This window comes from Cryptotermes secundus, unplaced genomic scaffold (genome assembly GCF_002891405.2).
Source record: "Cryptotermes secundus unplaced genomic scaffold, Csec_1.0 scaffold371, whole genome shotgun sequence".
Lineage (NCBI taxonomy): Eukaryota > Metazoa > Arthropoda > Insecta > Blattodea > Kalotermitidae > Cryptotermes > Cryptotermes secundus.
In genome coordinates, this window is record NW_019741978.1 from 480,900 (window position 1) to 502,070 (window position 21,171).

Here is a 21,171-nt window from a genome sequence, read left to right on the forward strand (position 1 = left end):
ATGAATGAATGGATGGATGATAGTTATAATATATTGTACAGTATAGAAGTTATATTGATGATGTGTCTAGTAAAAGTGAAACCAATTGATCAATGCAGAATATGAATGTTCAAGGTTTCTTGACAGCAGGTGATTTGCATGTAGGATTGTAAAATGCCTTTGCAATGTTTAAAACTGAAAATATTCAGAACAGGTATAAAGTATGAATGATAGCAATTTTAAATGCTGATACAACAACAGAAATCAATGGCATTGGCAGTAATAACATATTTTGAAGCTGGAATGTGGTGTACCACATTAGCCAATTGTAATAGAACCTTAAGTGTTTAGACTGGTACAGAACTTCTTACATGGTATCTAGAAATCTGTCTTTTTTCAGAAATAGAGGTGATGCTCTAGACTTGTATTGAGGAGGTGCTCTCTTTGAATCTTGGCTGTGTCACTAACCCTTAGGTATGATGTTTTTCTTGGATTTGCCCAGTCTCTCCAGGCATATGCCTCAATTAGGTCATGAGTGCTTCCTCCCAAATCCTTTCCCATTCATCAGTCATCCTACCATCCAACACTGTATAGTCTCAATACCAAAAATAAAAGGTGTGGTTATTTATAAAATCAGAGAAAGGTACTACCATGAAATTATTAAATGGAGAGTTGGAGGTGGGAACATTTATCATATATTGCCTAGAACCAGAAATCCAACTTAGTTTGGGTCATAATTTTCTCAGATAAAAGGTCATATACCTGTACTGAAGTACAAGGATTATCAGCACCACCATGGCGGCTGCAGCTCAGTTTGGGTCACAAGTTTCTGTGATAAGAGATCCTGTACCTTTTCTGATGTACAAGGTTCTTCAACACCAGCGTGGCAGGTGCGGCTTAGTTTGGGTCTCAACTTTCCAAGATAGGAGATCCTATACCTGTACTGATGTAGAAGGCTCTTCAACACCAACATGGCAGCTGTGGCATACTTTGGGTCCTGTACTGATGTACAAGGATCTTCAGCACCAGCATGGCAGCTGGAGTTTATGTATGTGTCTGTTTGGATTCACAGTGGGATGCAAGAAGTTGCAGGAAGTGGGTGTAACAAAGATTCTGTTGGAGGGGATGGGTAAACCTGAAGCTGCAGCTGAAGGAGCTACTTTGGGGCTGTGGCTGTATCAGGTGTTCAAGAACAAAATAAAACAGAAGAAGGCTCCACAGCTGGAGTTCTATGGAGAAGAAAATTTAGAAGAAAGGTACAATGGTTTCGTTGCTTTTCTTAATCCATTTCTTTTGGAGGTAATAATTTTCTATATGTGTTATAACAATAGAACATATATCTTATGAATCTACTTATAGTGAACAAATATGTGTCCTAGCAGTAAGCAGTATTCTTATATGCCTATTTGTGGTGAGTGAAAATTCGTGGTTGAATAGTGAAAGTGAGCCCAAGAGATATTACATTTGTCTTGTAAAATGAATGCCATTTTATGGTGATATGTATGTTTGACTGATGAATTGTGCCAGTATGTGTTCTGATCTGAGTACATTTATGTATATAAATAGTCCTTCCATTACTTAAATAGTATCTACTCTTAAGGTTTTGCTGTATATTGAAGATAGTCCATCTTCCTACTATATGTAAAGAATAGCAAAGATTTCTGGGTGGAACTCAAACCGTACTTCCCTGATACCCACGTAGAGTGGTACACAGGGTGATAACCCAGAATACCACAATATGACTCATTATAATTCTTTAGTGTAGAAATGCTTATGAAAGTATTTTAAATGTGTTTCAACATGTTTTGGAGTTAGATGTTCCTTACTAAATTCTAATTGTACTTATTTGAAATGTAGTGTAGTGAGGTGAAGCAGGTAACATTAAAGTAGATATTTCATCTTAGAAACCAGTTGGATGGGACATGTCAGTGAGAGATTTAAAACATTATATTTCTTCTTGGCCTTATGTTAGGCTGAGCAGCCATTGTAAGTCTGTTTCTATTTCTGCCTCTAAATTTCTTCAATTTTATTGTCTAGGGCTGCTTGGGAGAAAGGTGTGATAAAGGCTCAAGCCCAGAATGTGGCTCGAAACCTGGCAGACACTCCTGCCAATCGTATGACTCCTACAATATTTGCTCAGGTTAGTTTGATCACTAACTTACTGTCATTTTGGTTCATATTGCAAGATTATACTTCACAGTTAGTAAGTCTGTTTGCCATACAAGTGAAGCTTTCACATAAAAGATCAAAATTTGTAATATGCACATGGTGCTTAGAAGGTATGGGTTAATTTTATCCAGAGTACTTCAGAGCTGTTGACTGCACATGGTGTGAAGGTGACAGTTCGGGACAAGAGCTGGGCAGAGAGTAAGCAGATGGGTTCGTTCCTCAGTGTAGCTCGTGGTTCTGCTGAGCCACCTGTGTTCCTGGAACTTCATTACTCAGGAGCCCCAAAGCAAGAGAAACCTATTGCTCTAGTTGGTAAGCTTTATGTATGCATATAGTACAGGTTTATAAAGGTCCTCTCTAAATCTCCAACAGCATCCTGAAAAATTACATTTTATACATTTCATTAAGTTACCTTTGGGTGTAATCTTTAACGAGAAGATCTAGGGTGAAGTTCTGATACCTGCTTTCCTTTATATACATCAATCTATATTTTGATGCTGTGAGGAACTAAATAGCTGATCACAGTGGCCATGCAGTCTAAGACATGAACTGTCTGCTTGAACATTGGGATTGCGGGTTCCAATCCTATTTGAGGCATTGATATCTGTGTTCTTTTATTCTGTGTTTGTGTTCTGTGTGTAGGTAGGAGTCTTGTGATGGGCTGATCTCCCATGCAAGGAGTCCTACATCCTGTGTATAGGATTAAGAAACCGAAAGAGTGGCCAAGTTCCAGAAGGCTGTAGAGCCATAGAGAGAGAGAGAGAGAGAGAGGAACTGTAAATTAATAATTATAATTTATATTCACGATTTCCACTGTTAGGTATAACCTCAAAGTTTGTTACAGTTGCTGTACTTATAATTGTTAACATATGAAACATGTTTATACAGAATTTGTAGGTATATTTACCTCCTGTTTTCTTATGAAATTTTACATACTTCGCACAGATACTTTATTCATTATCAGTGACTAATGGAAAGATAAATACATATTTCACCTAGCTGCCTTGTTTTACATTCTGCATTTTTAAACACAAAATTTCAAGTGCCAAGCAGTTACAGTGGAAAGTAGATTGACCTGTGACAGACATCAGAGCAGCAGCTGGTAAGGGGTGACAGAACAAGTCTTTTGACATAAATCAATCCTGAACAGATGGATCATCCCTGCAGCCTCAGAAGCCCTGTAATCCTACAGTGACAGTATTTTGCCCATACCAGTCTGCACCGAGGACAACCCTGTAAGCGCTGTGGGAGAGTCATTTAAAATATTAATATGAACGAATTTGTCCAGTGAGCAAATGCAATTGTAGGAACATAAAGTCTCAGTAGAATAACACATTATCGCTGTGTTGAAAGATGGGGTCAAGATAGAGGATGATTTTTTAGATCGTGTTCTAGTTTGACAGATGTTTGATGATAACTGTATGCAGGTAAGGGTGTGACATTTGATAGTGGAGGCATCAGCCTGAAGCCAAGTGCCAACATGGATGAGATGAGAGGTGACATGGGTGGAGCAGCATGTGTTGTGGCAACATTGTATGCTGCAGCTGCTCTGAAGCTGAATGTGAACCTTATAGGTAAGTTATCTCATCAACATACATGCAAGAGAAGTATGGCTGAATAATATTCTTCAAATATGTCAAGAAAAATTGTAAGTATTTACATTTCTACTTGTATTTTATGTGCTGTGTTTTTAATGTAAAATCATAATGCCACTTTTCAGCATTTGGAATTAAATGTTTATTTTTAAATTAAGTTCATGGGCAAAGTTGGATTTGAATTTCTGTAGGACAATTCCAGGCAAAGCTTCTTGAAGGTATACTGAATCCATTTCTGTCTGTTTTATTACATGACTTATGATGTCATAAAGCGTCAACTTCTAAGTAAATCACAAACGAGCATACTCATTCTCTGACTATTTGAAATAGTCTGTCTCCACCTGACAAGTTTGCATACAAAAAGACACTGTAGTTTATGATATAATAGTGTAATGTATTAATGCTCTGGCCTACTATGAATTATAGGAAAACACAGAATGAAAGTTGAGGAAAGAGATGTATGTGAACATACAGAGTACAGTTCATATTTTACTGAGCAGAAGCAAGGGAATGGAAAGTGAATGGATGAGTAGTATGCATAGAGGTAATTGAAAATATCAAATTGTAGCAAAAACAGGAAGAAATAGATGTATGGTATATTTAATATTTTATGAATAAAAATGAAATCAGTAAAAAAAACATAAATTACAGTTGGCATCCACTTCTGGGCTATGCAAGTTTGGATCTCAGGCATTATTTGGACTGGAACAAAAATTGAAGAACACATGAAATTTGNGGAATTTGGTTTGACCTCTCTATTCAGGAGTCTAGTCCTTTTTTTGTGTCTTCTGGGCTATGCAAGTTTGGATCTCTGGCATTATTTGGACTGGAACAAAAATTGAAGAACACATGAAATTTGAGTGAAATATTGTGAAAATATAGGATGTGCAAGGTCAGGATATCTCTGTCAGTACAGTGTCTTAAGCTGTTGGCTATATGACAAGCTCTGGGGACCACCCAGCATCCTGTGCAGTGGGTACCAGAGGCTCTTTTCCCAAGAATAAATTAGCCATGGTATGAAGTTGACTTCTTACCTCTCTGTCTGATGCCAAGGTTAAGTATGTGTGGAGCTGCTGCTGCACTCCACATATTCCTTGTAATGGAGGTCAGCTCATGTACAGAATATTTCTGTAATCATCTAACTTGATGAAGAATTGTCAAGATGATGTACTTACAGTTTCTTGTTTCATTGTGTGGGATAGCTAAAAACTGGAAATTGAAAATAGAGGAAAGCATGAGATGAAATGTTGTGTCTGTCTGCTTCAGAGGGTCTAGAAAACACAAAACACCAAAATATAGTTTGCTGTAGAACTCAATAAAAGGAAAGTGCATACATACACATACAAGCCAGCTTGTCATGTATGTATGCATACAAGTTGTTTACTGAGAGAGAGGATGGTTGTAGGATGATTGACTACTGTAAAGAGGGAGTATTAATTATTTCATTGTTCTTGTTTCTTCCATCATACTAGGGCTCATACCTCTAACAGAAAACTTGCCAAGTGGATCAGCTACCAAGCCTGGAGATGTTGTTTATGCTATGAATGGCAAGTCCATCATTGTTGACAACACTGATGCTGAGGGCAGATTGATCCTTGCTGATGCTCTTTGCTATGCTCAGGAGTTTGACACACAGTTGACTGTGGACATAGCTACTCTCACAGGTATGACTGACAGAGCTGTACGTTGTACCCTACTTTTGAGATGTGTTTGGTAAACGGACTTTGAAAACTGCCTATTAATGTCATCATGCTTATCTGTGTGTCATGAGTATAATCATCCAAATTATTTTACTGATTTGAAACAAACTTGGTATAGAACCACTGTGGTAAATTTTGTATGTAATTTTCATTTTTGTATAGATTTTTCTTTTTAAGGGTCACTTACCTAGGGACCTAAAGAAATGATATCTATATCTATTAAATCTGTCTGTAGATTTTGATGATATGGCAATATTTTTGTTCAAGTATTGCCTAGCATGAATTTTATACACTTTAATTTGTTATAAGGGACTGCCTCTGGGGTCTAGTGGTCAGAGTTCCTGGCTACAGATCCAGAGGCCCCTGGTTCGATTCCTGGCATATTTTCTGAGAAGTAGTGGGTCTGGAACGGGGCCCACTCATCCTCATGAGGATAATTTAGGAGCTACTTGAATGGAAAAATAGCGGCTCCAATCTATAAAACCGAAATTAACGGCCATGGGGATTCGTTATGCTGACCACGTGATACCCTCTATCTACTAAAGTTGGCACTACACCTAAAAGCGGCAGTCGCTCGGTTGGTATAGTTCACTTGCAGACTAAAGCCATGGCGTTTAATTTGTTATAAGGACCACGTGCTTAAGAGCCTAAATACATTGGTATATCTCACTATTCATCAGAGAGAAGAGTGGTGTCATTGAACTTTATAAGGACAGATATTATGTCTTATACAATACTTACACTACATATCATTATATATGCATTATGCTACAAGCCGGAAGGTTGTAGGATCAAATCCCGATGAGGTTATTGGATTTTTTCAATTGACCTAATCCTTCCAGCCGCACTATGACCCTGGGATCAACTCAGCCCCTAACATAAATGAGTACTTACTTACTCATGGAGCTGAGCCCTTCTGGAGGAGCCACCAATTCTGCAGCTACTAAAGAATTTCCCAGCATTTTATGGAACCCGAAGGTTCATTACCGTGTTCACAAGAGTCCTCCACTGGTCCCTATCCTGAGCCAGATCTATCCAATCCATACCATCCCATCCTATCTCTCTAAGATTCATTCTAATATTGTCCACCCGCCTATGTCGTGGTCTTCCCTATGGTCTCTTTCCTTCTGGCTTTCCTACCAATATCCTATACGCATTCCTTGTCTCCCCCATTCCCACTACATGTCCTGCCCACCTCATCCTCCTTGACTTGATCATTCTAATTATACTTGGAGAAGAGTACAAGTTATGAGGCTCCTAATTGTGCAGTTTTCTCCAACCTCCTGTCACTGCATCTCTCTTTGGTCCAAGTATTCTCCTCAGCCACACTGTTCTCAAACACCCTGTTCTCAAACACCCTGTTCTCAAACACCCTCAGTCTATGTGCCTCCCTTAATGTCAGAGACCAAGTTTCACACCCATACAGATCCATGGGCAAAATTGTAGTTTTAGGTATATTCTTGGTGTGTTCTTGGGGGTAAAGGGCAGCTGATGCGTAAAGCTGACGACCTTGCCACCATCTATGAGCCGATTGTCTAGAAAATTTTGGAACCTGAACATCTCACAACCCTATGGGCCTCCATGGCCTGTTACAGGCTTACCTCTACTTACTTTAAAATATGTACATAATTGCTGATTTTGAGAAAATAGCCTGTAAACTGTGCACCACTGAAAATGTTGACCAGCTTCCTTTGTGGCTGTTGTCTGCTTGGTTTATACAACACACTGCATTTACCTGGATAGTAGACAAAGTCATGTGTAAATCCAAATACCACAGTTGATTGTTAGCTTTCATTCTTCATATTTAGCAGTCCTCAGATGCATGACTACCTTAATCAAGGTTTTTCATGGTTTTCTTCAGTTTCTCTGGGAAAATTCCAGGTTAGTGCCTTAAATTCAGCCACAGTTGCTTCCTTTCCAAACCATTATTATCTAGTCACCCTGTTTTTCTATGCCATATAAACTGAGCTACTAGAAAGTGCCAATAATAAACCATAGGTAAATAGATAAAAAAAATTCATTGGTAAATGATACATGTTTTAGTGTCACTTGTGGCGAGAAATTAGGTATAATTCTTGTTTTTAAGAGTGTCCACGATTGTCAAAGGGAGTTAGATGAAATTATAACCTAGTGGATTCAAGTGGTTAAGGATATGGTTTGATGAGCTCTTATGGGCAGGTAATTAATGTTCAGGTTCCATAAAACTAAATAATTTCTTAACTAGCTGAACAACTTTCAACTATTCCAGGAATACTTCACACAACTGACCTCATTAATTTGTGTACTTGTATAGGGGCCATTAGAATTGCACTTGGTGGTGCTGCTGCTGGAGTGTTCAGCAATTCAACGCATTTCTTTAAAAAATTGCGGCAAGCTGGTGCGCTCTCAGGAGACAGAGTCTGGAGATTGCCACTGTGGGAATATTATAGCAAGAAGGTCACAGGTATGTACTGGCATTTCTAACAGTGAGGCTGTTCGTAGATTTTGCTCCTCCAAGTGTCAGCCCTCTTATTGGATAGGGCCAGCATGACAGCACGGGTGAACCAAGTGGTGGCTGACACAGTTTTAAGGGTGAAACGTTTTGCAAACTATTTTCTTTATTTCTTTTTGGCAAATTAAAATTAATTTATGCTGACCTTTTGTTTGAATCATCTTTTTATGTTATTGTAACAAAATTTTGAGAAAGTTGATGTGTCTTTAAATTGGGGGGCGCAGAGAAGAATTTTCCAATATATAGGTTGCCCCAGCCCTGTTACTGGATAACCACAGTTTTCACTGTGTGAGTTTCTGGCATGTTCTATTATCAGCTGGAGAGTCAAGTGACAAGTCCTTTTTTGTGAGTTACTTTCTTAGCCTTGTGTCCAGATATTGCAGATTCATTTAGGTGCCTGATTTGCAGAGCAAAACTATACTTGACTGGCAGACTGGGCAACTGAATTGTGAAATTGAAAAGAAAAACATAGTCATTATCTTTAACATCTTCAGAGTCAAATACTGTAAGTCACAGATCAACTTAATAGAGGTAAGACCCTATTACAGTGTAACAGATTGTTGAGTTATTATCGATAATACGCAGAGCTTGAATATTGATTAAGACTCATGACTTTACACAAGCAGAACATGCATAATACCAAGTGGGAGACTCAAGTACAAATTTCAGGTTTGTGATTCAGATCTTAAGTATATTGCAGTCAAAGTAATATCCACGATAAATGGAAACCTGCCTGAGCTGGAAATATATTAAGATTCATTTCGATATTATTATAAAAGGACCGCCTCTGTGGTCTAGTGATCAGAGTTCCAGGCTACAGATCCAGAGGTCCAGGTTCGATTCCCGGCACTACCACATTTTCTGAGAGCTAGTGGGTCTGAAACGAGATCCACTCAGCCTCATTAGGATAACTGAGGAGCTGTTTCAAGGAAGTAGCAGCCCCGGTCTAGAAAACGGAAAATTAACGTCATGGAGATTTATTGTGCTAACCACACAACACCCTCTATCTGCTAAAGTTGGCACTAACTTTTATGACAAGCAGCGGTTGCTCGGTCAGTATAGTTTGCTTGCGGACTAATACCACGGAGTATAGTTTAGTTTATTTTTATAAAATGTTTTAATGTCAATGCTTCAGAAGCTTACAGTATGAGGCCCATGTCTACACATATTATCAGTGTGTCTTTGTTTTCCCTAATGTCATATTTGCTTACAGTGACCAACTAGAATATTATACAGGAATGTTGAATTATTCCAGACTCTGCCTCATCAGATCTGGTGAATATTGCAAGAGGATCCTCAACAGGAGGAGGATCGTGCACTGCAGCAGCGTTCCTCAAGGTATGTCTCTTGAATCAGACTGTCACAATGATAAATCATCATTATGATTTGGGAAACAGAATGGAATTGGCATGGCTTAGCTTAGTCTGTGAGCTGGATGGTTGAGGAATGGTGGTTCAATTCCTGATGGGGCAAGAGATATTTCTCTTCCTCACAGCATTCAGACCAGCTGTAGGGTTCACTCAGCCTCCCATCCACTGGGTATTGTGGGATCCTTCCCCAAGCTGAAGTGGCTGGGGCATGAAGCTGATGGCTGACCTCAATCTAGTGCTAAGGTTAAGAATTATGGATTTGTACCTTGACTCCCCCATACATCTTCATGGTGTGGTGTTTAATTAAGTACAGGCACATCTTTACCTTACCTTTTTCACCATTCATATTTACTGGTTTATGTGTATATGTATGTACTCATGTACTCATGCATATACATACATACACATATACAGTTAACTCCTAGTTATTCAGTTGCAGGTTTATCTTGTCTGCTGCAATGTGGGGTGCTCCTGGTATTTTAGAAGTGACTGGTAACTAGGTGACTTCTTGCGAATGACCATCTACACTTAACAATTGTGGTATGATTTTTGTGTGCAGGAGTTTGTCCCAAAAGGAGACTGGATGCACGTGGATATAGCTGGTATTATGGGAACATCAGAAAACTTGCCTTACCTATCAAAAGGAATGACAGGGCGTCCAACACGCACCCTTGTTGAGTTCATTTCATCCCTCTCTAAGAGTGGTGCTGGTACCTCCTAATCATAAGGGAACTGGGCAACGCCTCTTTTATAAGGCAAGGTATTAGTGAATAAGATCTAAAAGTTTGTGATGATGGTATATTAATACAGTTACTGTGTGTTTGGACATTATCCACCACACTGTTTGTTTGTTTTTTAATATAACGTCCAGTCTCCTAAACGTTATGTTTTAAATAAAAATAGGACGCTGGAAATGTCCAAAAACACAGTAATTGCAATGTATTTGTGTTCTGTAGGGTTCAACCAGTTTCTGTGGAGTCAAATAAAGAAAGACTATAATAACACATCATTATTGTCCTAATGTTATGTTGTAAGCTATGATTTTTTATCTAATTGATAGATCTCCAGTATATATAATTTATTTATATATTTATTTAGTTAAACATGTACTACATAATTTAATACAATTTTCATCAAAATGCAGGCCTGCAAACAGTACTTCACATTTCTTGAACTCTGTCCTTAGTTTATTATTTCTTAAAGTACAACTCAGTTGGCAGTGGAGTCTTAACACTGACAAAGCTGGGTGCACTGGAAGCAAATGCATTTCCTCCATCTTCTCTTCTTCCTCATCTGTCACATGCTTGCAACTAGCATGTCTTCTAATGTAAGGTTTGAGGTTTTCACGGCGGTGACTATGAAGAATGCCATTTTCTGGGATGTGGTGTCATGTAGATATTGTGTTAACAGACGTTTCAGAGGAATGTATCGCATCCATCTGCTTATGCTGGTTTATTGCTCGTGGATTTCTTATACCCTGAAGTTGGAGGTGATACTTTCCTCCGAAATGTTGGTTAACACAATATCTACATGGCATCACATCCCAGAAGATGACATTCTTCAAGTCTTCTAATAATCGGTGGTTGGGATAGGTTTGTAGACATTGAGAAACTGATAAAAATTACTGGGAAAATCCATGCAACCTTGAAGTTCTACCCTCTCATCGTTTTCTTCAGCTTCTTTGTTGCTGACTTTTCTTAGAGTTCCAACACCATATTTTGCAAACCAGTTCTTGATAACTACAGGAATGACGGACATGGCAACACTATACGTGGCATCCAGGATGTTCCATTTCCTAACTTCTGCTGCAGGAAATTCCTCTCAATTTCTTATAATAAAAGATTCTCAAGAAGTGGTTCCAAGTAACTGGAGGTGTTCAGCGGCAAATACAATAGGCATACATGCTTCAGATTAAGGCCTCTGTCATTGTGAGGAGAACACTGACCTGGTATTGAAAGGAATTTCCTGTTTTGGCAAGCCATTTCCTTTAAAAACAGACCAGCCACTCCATGAATATTCTTACAGTTACCTATGCATTCTTAGAAGATTTACAGTTGCAAGGATAGTGCTTTAAGCCTTCAAGCAGTATGGTTTTTCAAAGTTTCTGACAATCAAAGGACAAAGATTTTCACTGCCATCTGCATTATAACACACCAGAGCAATCACTCTGTCCTTATACTCCCTGTGACCATCCACTGCAATATTGTTAACTCAGGTATTGCAAAACCATTTGAACAGTTCAGTTTCTATACCACAATGTTTATAACATCACACGTTGTCATCTGTTTTGGAAGAGCACACCCATCTAAAGCTTGTTGTTCAGTTGAATACTAATTCTTTTTAGATGCATCCACAGAATGGAAAGTGGGATTGCATTTGCTTATGCTATTTTACTTTTACTTCTTTCTTGTGTATCATCTCCCCTAATCACTTGTGGTTTTTGAGCAACTGTCTTTCCTGAGTATTTTCTCTACTTTGCACCCATGTTTAACCCTAGTGGATAGACTAAAAAATGAATACCTATTGTCAAAAGGATTCGACTGAATGTACCTGGCATTTACACATCTCTAACACAATGGTTATTCTTTGTGACCCATACTAAACAATCGTAGTGTTCCCACACAGCTATGAATTGTTGTCTCTCACACAAAGACCTGCTACTTAAATTGGCGACATGCTGAAGGCCACCTGCATTCTTTCACAGCCAGAAGAATTTCAGAAAGCACAGAATAATACTCAGCTATTTTTAATTAGCATCAGTTCCACTAAAATAGTTTAGAATTATTAAGATTTTAAGGCATACCTGGGCTGGAATGCAGCATGGATTTAAAAGATAACCATATTACAAATTAAGAAGTGCTTTGAATTGATTAGTATCAAATTAACAAGGTTTTACTGTATAACGTAGTTTCAAATGTTATGTAGGTTGTTTGGTGTAATCTCTTCGTATAATAGATTTGTCAGATTTAGTTGCTACCATTCTTTACTTACATTCATTTTAATACAAATGTGATGCAAGTAGGTGATACAGTAATGACCCATGTGAAGTATGAAGACACAGTGAAGTGAAACACATGCAAAATATAAAATTTCATCCTAAAGGCTCATTTCCAACCACCACTAGTGCCACTGCTACTACTGTTGTTCTTTTTTCTACTGCTGCTGCTACTACTACCACCACCACTACTACTACTACTACTACTGGTGCTGTGCTGATTGTGGTAAAGAGTTTGCAATACCAATAGACAGCCTCTAGTTAACAGATGCCCTTAACACCCTTCTCCTCCCCCTCTTCCCTCATTCTCCTTTGCTGGATTATGCCCTCTGGCCTGTTCCCATTATTGAACTGCTGTGAGTGTTAAAGACTCACCTTGGATGGGGGCTCAGCCATTTGGATGGCTGCTACCAACACAGACAAAATGCAGACATATTTATGCCTTTAGTGGAATCTAGTCCCGCAATACCAGTGTTCAGATAGGTGAAGACATTTCACGCCTTAGACCAGATCATTGTGAATGGCCCAGTATACAGTACTCATAAATACAAAATACAGATTTCAAGAAGCACTTATTTAAATAAGCATTTCATAAAATTGATGACAGGAGATGACAAAGAAACTTACTTGGAGATCCACCTATCCATAGAATTAAAACTGGCTGCAACCAGTATGTGCTTCATGCTATCAGTGTTTTCTTACCATAATTTCATGCAGTATACATATTCCCTGTAAAAATAACTGTATTTGGCGTTATGAAAGGGAAATCAAACACTGTACTTTCATTCGAGGCATCTGTCCCCCACCCCAAGATTTTCTTAAATCAAAACAGAAGAAAAGAAGGAAGTGTATAAAATATTAATAAAAATTGAAACTATTTTTAGAATGCTAAAAAAAGTTTTAAATGGCTTAAATGTAGACTTGGCATGTCAAAGTCAGCTCACCTCAGAAGTAAATCCTGGCCCTCAAGGTTCAGAGGTTGTGCACAGGGTTACTAATCCTCCTTCAGAAAACTGTACCTACTTGTAAGGTTTGAAGAAATCAACTTGATGGTCTTGGTAACGAAGATACAGAAAAGATTGCCTTGAAATGTGGATTGGCTCGAAGAAGGATAATTGCTGAAGTAGCCTCTTTGTTATGAGAGGCCAAGAGGAAGAAGGGATTTTGGTAGGCCATGTAGATGGTGGAATTCATATTTATTTATTTACTTCATATCATGGATCATTATACATGATATAGGACAAGTCGAATACTTTACAATAATAAATAATAATAATAATATAATAATATACTAAGATAATACAATGATTATAATAATAGAACTAATATAATTAACATAGGACACCGCTGTACGCCTCAAGACCCGATCCTTCTGTCCCGGCACAAAATACCCTGGTATCCTTGATCTCGTTCCTGTAAGAAAAAACACAGAGTATGGCAGTAGGCATTCCTATAACATTACTAATATTAAAATCTACAAGTTTGTGGGAACTACCCAGATTTAAGCAAATGTGACAACGCAAGTATCATTGCTTAGGAACGGTGAGTAAACAGCGGTTGCTAGGCAAAGCGAGTAAACAGCTGTTGCTAGGCAAAGCCTACAACAGTACGGACAGTAACATGTTTTCTACATGTCTGACTCTAGATTATATAAGAAGATACATTGAGTACCATACATATATGACTATATAACAAAATTATGCAGAAAACAAGCAGAAGTCATACAAAATCATGAAAATAAGAATGTTCGCAACATCAGACAAGGCGAAGCCTGACACAGTAAGTATAAGAGGCGTAAACTTGGTGGCGGTCAGGCATACGACCGTTCAAGTGACTAGGCTGCTGTGGTAGTGAATACTACTAGAAATGGGGCATAATCTGCTGTACTGAGCCTGGATTGACAGAGGCCTTGTATATATTGTACAAAGAAATAGGAATTAAGATTAAATTTATAAATATATGTAAATACTGACAATGGACTTACTAATATGGACTATGACAAATGACAGGCCCGGCCTTTAGTCAGAGGGGGCACCCCAAATGGACAGGACAGTAACTTTCATATAAGGAGAAAAAGAAAATCTGGTCATGAGCCCCAGGCGGGGCTCGAAACCAAGACAGACTGACTGACTGACTGACCGTCAGTTGCAATGTGACTTGGACTTGGAAGTTTACAGTTCTATAATTCTAGTTCAGTGTTCAAGGAGTTCACTACTACTACTACTACTACTACTACTACTATTATTATTATTATTATTATTATTATTCAATTCTTCAAACTCCAGTTTGTCCGTGTATACTGTGCAACTGTAATAAATATTATAGAACAGTTCGACAAGTGATTGTCTCTTCATTTAATGACATCCCACAAGTTAATTATTCTTGAAATACATGTTTACAAATGATTAGAACTAGGAGTTGGATCAGGCCATTGGCCTAATACTTGAACTGAAGGAAGAGAAGAGGCGGCAGATGTTTTGTACACAGAGTTGAACTACAATTAGAATTAGAATTAGAATTAGAATTTATTTATATTTCATCATTACTTAATAGGATTAGGACATGTCTGTAGTGAAATGTCCCTTAGGAAGATTCGTTGACCTTTAACTGATTGCATACGAAGAGAGAGAACTCTAGAAATTATCAGGGCAAATACGTAAAGCAGAGAAAGATGGACGCTATAAAGCTTAATATTAGTAGCGTCGTTAAATAACTAAAAACAAAGGCAACTTAATTTTTGGGTACCATGGCGAAGCGTGACATCTGTAAGTACAAAGTCAAGCACTGGCCGTTGCTGTGCACTTTAACCACCTTAACCACCACGGTTCATCATTTCCACATCAATATTGGCACGCCGCAGCGCGGAGCTACTACCTTCAAAACTATAACTTTGCTGTGCGCTGAATTTTCCATGATTCACACATCACATCTTGCAAGAAATGCAACACGGTTCCGAATAGTTGCGTGTGATCCGTGGTAGGGTCTGTAATCTTTCAATTAACTTCAATGACGGTGGTATGCGATTTATGGGTAGTGATTGTGTTGTACAGTATGTGTTTTACGTTGTAAAATGTGGCTATAATAATGCCAGTTTGTGAGATTACTAAAGAAAGTAATGTGGTATATTGAGATAGCTGATTCAGGCAATTCATTTTAAAGGTGATAAAGGTAATTCTTTTTCTCAAAGACGAAATGTGTTCGATGATTTCTGAAGATTTAGACTAGACTCCAGCCGCTATAAAACGAAAGAGACTCGGGGTTCCTGGGTTTTTGTTTTCCAGATAGCGTTTGGATTACTTTGGAGTAAGTGTTAGTTATGAATATAAACGTTCATAGGTATTTGTTTCTTGGACCACCTGCACTTTATGACTTCCTTTCTTTGTGGGTTAATGCCGTTGTGCCAATATAAGGCTATCTAAAAGAGCTTCGAGATCTGCAAAAAATAGTATTTTTCATACTTTTGTAATACAATACTGCGCATTGAACATGTGTCGTATCCACTTCTTGGAATCGTACCCTTCAAAGAAGATAAAGATATTTGCTTATGAAGTGTTTTAACTTTGCATTGTACTGGCCATAGTTCTCACCAAATCGTTTCATTATCAGGCAAATATTGCAGAGCCCATAAGTATGTCCTGTCGCCTTGTCACACAAAAATACGTACATTTTTCATTCGCAGCTCTAAATATATTCTATAAAAGCAAAAATTAAAAATGCATCACACAAAAATTATAGCTTTATGAACTGCTGAATTGAAAGTGTTCTTAAATAATCAAAGAATAAAAGAAAGATACAGTTTGACAAATTGAAGTCAGTTTTGGGTAGGGATTGTGTTTATTTTATTTATTTATTTATTTCGTCTCTATAGATCATTGTTACATGGTATAGGACAAGTCAGTTACTGTACATTGGCTGATTACAATAAGAGAATAAAGTTACAATACTTAAAATTGTTTACAGTAGATTACAATAGTTAAGATTTCATATAGTGTGAGGTGGAATCCATATTAGGTCCCCTTGTAGTCTAGTTGATAGGTATCATCTGGTGGAGGCAGTAGATTCCCCTAAAATGTTGGTGTCTACCCAGCAGATTATAACACAGTGTCATAACCAAAAACCATGTCATGAATATTCACTGCTATGATAACTTTAAATATTACATAAAAACTTGTAATATACCACACATTGGTTTGAAGACCAGTAGTTTAAATGTGGAGATTTATATGTGGGCTTTTGTTTATACAGTATACATGTTGCAGCATTATGCAATTTGAGGAGCTGGAAGTAGCAGTAGAAAATGAAGCAGTGGCAATAGAGTTTGCAGTGAAGAAAAATTTATTGCCAGAAAAGAAAACCGTTTGTCCAGTCTGTTTCGTTGGCAATGTTGGCTGGTATAAACGCTCCAATGAAGGATTGAAAGTGCCATTTTCATTGAGGTGCTCAAGAAAAAAGTGTCGCAAAAAGTGGTCAGTCACAAAAAATACATGGTTCTTTGGGTCTCATTTAAGTGTACGCCAGAATTTCATGTTAATTTATTTTTGGATTAGAGGTGACAATATTAGTGAATCTGCTGAACAACTAAAATTGAGCAAGACCACTGTTCTGGACTACTATCAGTTTTGTCGTGAAGTATGCTATGTCATTGTGAGTAACAGGACCAAACCTATAGGTGGGCCTGGTCATGTGGTGGCAATAAATGAATTTCATGTTGACAGATTTATTGCTTCTCAGCGGAAACGGGTCTGTTTCCTTGAAGGAGTAGATAGAGACACCAACGATTGTTTTCTGCTTGAAATTCAAAAGAACAATGCTGGGACCCTGATTCCATTAATTAAAACATTTGTTTTACAAGGGTCAAAAATATTGACAGATACTTGGGAATCTTACAGCAAGTTGAAGAGTGAAGAATTTCAGAAAGAGTTCATTGACCATCATCTAGAATTTGTGGAGTCCAGTAACCTGGAAGGGAAAAGTAACAAAGTGAAGTGTATGTGGCGTACTGCAAAACGTTTTGTTGATGAAGCTCAGGAATCAAGGACTCGTGACCTGTGTTTGTTTCAATATCTGTACTTCCATCCGATGGAATTATTGAGTACGGGTGAAAAGTTTGATAGATTTCTGGAAGATGTTGCTAAGGTATACCCTGGCCCATTCAGAAACCCGTTGACAGCTGTTGTATACTAGAGGTAAGCTCTGCTGCCCATTCTGTATATGTTATGAATTTTTTAAGTCTTTGACTGACCACTGAGGCAAGGAAACCTGGCTGTTAGATTTGGAGCGTTCATACCATAAGTGGATAATCTCTGAACATTCTTTGCATTCATTTGCAGGTTTTATTGTGTAGCATTTAAAAGTCATGAAGAAGAATCTTATAGGAAGTGTTTGTACTGGATAGATCTACATGGTTCAAGCCAGCATGAAATATTGGTAGCATTTGGTTGAATTTTTACATGGGTTTTAACATATATGTCAATAAATGCTGAGGAAGTTCTTTGAAGCTGTAACACTTCTGAACTGTGTTTGGAAACTGCCTGCTTTGAATCAAATGGGACATTGACTCTTCTGACTGAAATTCTTGTGATTTTCCTCAGTCCATTAATGGAAATTCCAAGAAAGTACCTTAAATTAACCCAAAGCTGCTGCTTCTATCCCATTTGATTGTTCAACAGCATTAAATGATTTGATGCTATGTAGTCTGAGTTACTGATAGCATTGTTGAGTGAACATAAGTAAAGAAAGGTGAAGAAATTTAATTTGCACTCAGAAGCAGAATCCCTATAGATTATATGTTGTTTCATGGAGTTTTAATTTATTATCATTATTATAATTATTATCATAATTAAGCACTACAGCATGAAGACTTGTGGGGAGTGGATGTATAGATACACATTTTCTTCACCTCAGCAATAGTTACCAATATGTTTGGTGGGAATATAAATTAAAATAACTAATAATAATGATAATGAAACAATATTAGGTAGTTGTATTGATGATTTTGTGGTGTGTTGTATGTCATCCACCGCTGAGCAATGAAACAATGGAAATTGTTTGAGACCATTGCTTAGGAGTATCTGTAGCAATGAGTGTTCATTGCATAACAATGCTCGGTAAACACCCCTCCCTGCTAGGCTGTGGTGTCATGCAACAGGGTGGTCCGTGCAGTGACTGTTCCTAGGCAATCAGTAAACATGTTTTCTGTGTGGTCAGGACGGAAGCTACATGATGAGAGTACTCGTTAGTGTCGTAGGAGGTAATGAAAAGGGAAGGCTCAAATCTGAGACAGTAAAATATGGTCGCGAGTCCCAAGGGACTGAGGCTCTAGAAAGACTGCACTTGCAAGGCCCAGCAGCTTATACAAAAGGTAGACCCGACCTCTCGTCAGAGAGGACGTCCCACAAAAACGACCGTAAATGCCGAACATGGGGCTTGACACCAAGACTTACTGACTGATTGGCTGCCAGTTGCAATGTGACTTGGACTTGTCAATTCAGGGCGCCCACAAAAAACAAGACCGTAACTGTCAAAAAGTAATAAATATCTGGTCATGAGCTCCAGGAGGGTGCTCGACACCAAGACTTACTGACTGACTGGCCATCAGTCACAGTGTGACTTTGACTTTGACCTGTCGATTCAGTATTCAGTTGAAGTCTAGCAGTATGAGTTGCTGAGTTGTATTGACTGAATGGAATCAAGGCAGTTGAAGCCTGGAAGTGACTATAGCAGTAGAAGTAATTGGAACAATGAAATTGTGAACTGTATAAGTGTAAGAGCGAATATGCAAATAAATTTGCTAGATCCAAGACCGGTGTGAAGTTATTTGTCGTGTCACATATGGCCAGCACGTGACAATATTATAGAATTTTATACATTTGGAAGGTTATATTATATGCATCAGTTTGAAATATATGTGGCTGTTGACCAAAGGATTTATCTAGTAAAACCAGTCTTTTATTATTTAGTTTGAAATTATAATACATTAGGCATAGTAGTGTCAACACCAGGCCTGTATTAGTACATTGTGCTCCCAATGCTGTAAGTTTTTAAAATCAATGAATTTGTCCATTTTGTAGAACAGACACTGACTGCTTGTGCCAGAGTGTTTCCTGTGGTGTTATTGGAAAATTATTGTTACATAGATCCTGAAATGTTTTTGAGAGCTGTGGTCAGTACTTATTTTCTTGAATACAGTTGTAACAGGGTGTAAATTAAAATTCCAGAAATATGTAGATAATGTGTGAAAGGTAGTGGCACATGGCATGATTATGGTGAGTGGGTGACCATATTTTGAGATCCCTGGTGACAAGTACCGTATTTACGCATGTATAGGCCGCGTGCGTGTATAGGCCGCAGCACAATTTTCAGACAGAAATTATAGAAAAAATAATTTTCTTGGAATATTATTTCAGGAGTATTACACCCTGTATTACTAATTATGAATATAATTTTTTTTAAATGAAGTGTGATTTCGAATATTTCGAATATAATCCGCACCCCAGTTTTCCTCTTGAATTTTTGGCAAAAAATGTGCGGCCTATACATGCGTAAATACGGTAATGTATGTTGTTGGTGCACTCATGAATCCACCATGACTATTTTCACAACTGTTTGCCATACATGTCACTACACAGTTAAGTATAGGTTACCAGCATTCATTCTGCTTCGTGTAACCAAATGGGGCAAACTTCATATTGACATAGTTCCAGAGGATCAGGTTTTAGATGATTTTCAATCATAGTTTTTCCCTAAGTACACCCTAAAAATGAGTGTTACTTTTTTTTTAATTTTTTTTTTTTTTCAAATGAAAGCTCAGTAAATGTGTAATAAATGTGCAACTAAGAGGTTTTGTAACTATTTCCAGTGTGCTTAAAATATTATATTACTACTGTCCGCCATGGCCACTGCAAATAATGTTCCTGTTTCTGAAATACTTCGAAACAAAAGTCAGTTTGAAGAAGACGAACCTAAAAAGAAGTCCCGAGAAGACTGGAGGAAAGCGAAAGAACTTGAAGAAGCACGAAAGGTATTGTAGTCTAATGAAATCTGCTGACTAAAAACACAAAACTGATCATTTCTTACTATACACTGTATCCAAAAAATAATGGTGGTGTGTTGGGAGGCTCTGTCTCCAAATAAACAAAAGGCATATGTCCGATTGTTATACCTCTGAATTCCTTCACTGATACAGTTTCACAAGCAGCCACAATTATTAGCCAGCAAGACGGTACACTGATGCATTTGTCAGGACATATCATGGAAGTTCTTAATGGAAGATGTATTGGCAGGGGTGGTTCAGTTCTGTGGCCAGTTAGAAGCCCTGGATTGACAGTGCTCAGTGTTTTCTTTTGGGGATACGTAAAGAACTGGATTAATATGGATACAATTTGAGATCTGCATAATAATTTGAAAGTGAGAATAAGAGAAGCTGCAGAGCAGGTAACGAGAGATACGCTACAGTGTATATGGTAAGAAGTGGAAATTGGATTGAACATACATGGGGTCACAAATGGTACACATGTGGAATTGTACTAATTATTCTCAGTACTATTTGAGGTACACTTTAAAATAAAATATTAATTTCTTGAATATATTTCTCATTTTCCTAAATATTGGCTCTTGAAACCCCACCATTATTTTTAGACACTGTGTTGATCGCCATTAACTATGTACCATCTGATATGATAATGGCTTTTAGGTATTTTTTCTACTTGCATATAATGTGAAAATTGAAAATGTTCAGACTCTCCTTTCTCTCTATTGTGATATTTTTATCTTCAGAATCTTTTGACCTGTTAGTCGTGGTGGTGGTCAATGTTACACCTCAGGGGGAGGGGGTGAGGACTTATAAATACTTTCGTCGGTTAGTACTCTTTTT

General features: G+C 37.9%; 2 protein-coding genes across 13 annotated transcripts in view; both read left to right on the forward strand.

Moving 5' to 3' along the window:
• LOC111872868 (E3 ubiquitin-protein ligase COP1) overlaps nt 1–10,146 on the forward strand; it is a 163,498-nt gene extending 153,352 nt beyond the window's left edge. The window contains exons 4-11 of the mRNA XM_023867104.2: nt 1,052–1,235; nt 2,017–2,119; nt 2,280–2,460; nt 3,576–3,722; nt 5,216–5,407; nt 7,737–7,886; nt 9,190–9,272; nt 9,864–10,146. Of these exons, the coding sequence (XP_023722872.1) occupies nt 1,052–1,235; nt 2,017–2,119; nt 2,280–2,460; nt 3,576–3,722; nt 5,216–5,407; nt 7,737–7,886; nt 9,190–9,272; nt 9,864–10,025 (1,202 nt within the window). The 3' untranslated portion in view covers nt 10,026–10,146. The remainder of the gene's footprint in view (nt 1–1,051; nt 1,236–2,016; nt 2,120–2,279; nt 2,461–3,575; nt 3,723–5,215; nt 5,408–7,736; nt 7,887–9,189; nt 9,273–9,863) is intronic.
• Nucleotides 10,147–15,290: 5,144 nt separating this feature from the next.
• The window catches only part of LOC111872876 (pre-mRNA-splicing factor Slu7), a 19,793-nt gene continuing 13,912 nt past the window's right edge, over nt 15,291–21,171 (forward strand). Inside the window, exons 1-3 of one of the 12 annotated variants that reach the window (XM_023867119.2) lie at nt 15,291–15,602; nt 16,545–17,485; nt 20,158–20,319. In XM_023867119.2, the coding sequence (XP_023722887.1) occupies nt 20,191–20,319 (129 nt within the window). In that variant the 5' untranslated portion in view covers nt 15,291–15,602; nt 16,545–17,485; nt 20,158–20,190. The remainder of the gene's footprint in view (nt 15,603–16,544; nt 17,486–20,157; nt 20,320–21,171) is intronic. The other 11 variants (XM_023867118.2, XM_023867121.2, XM_023867120.2 and 8 more) reach the window with 11 other exon arrangements.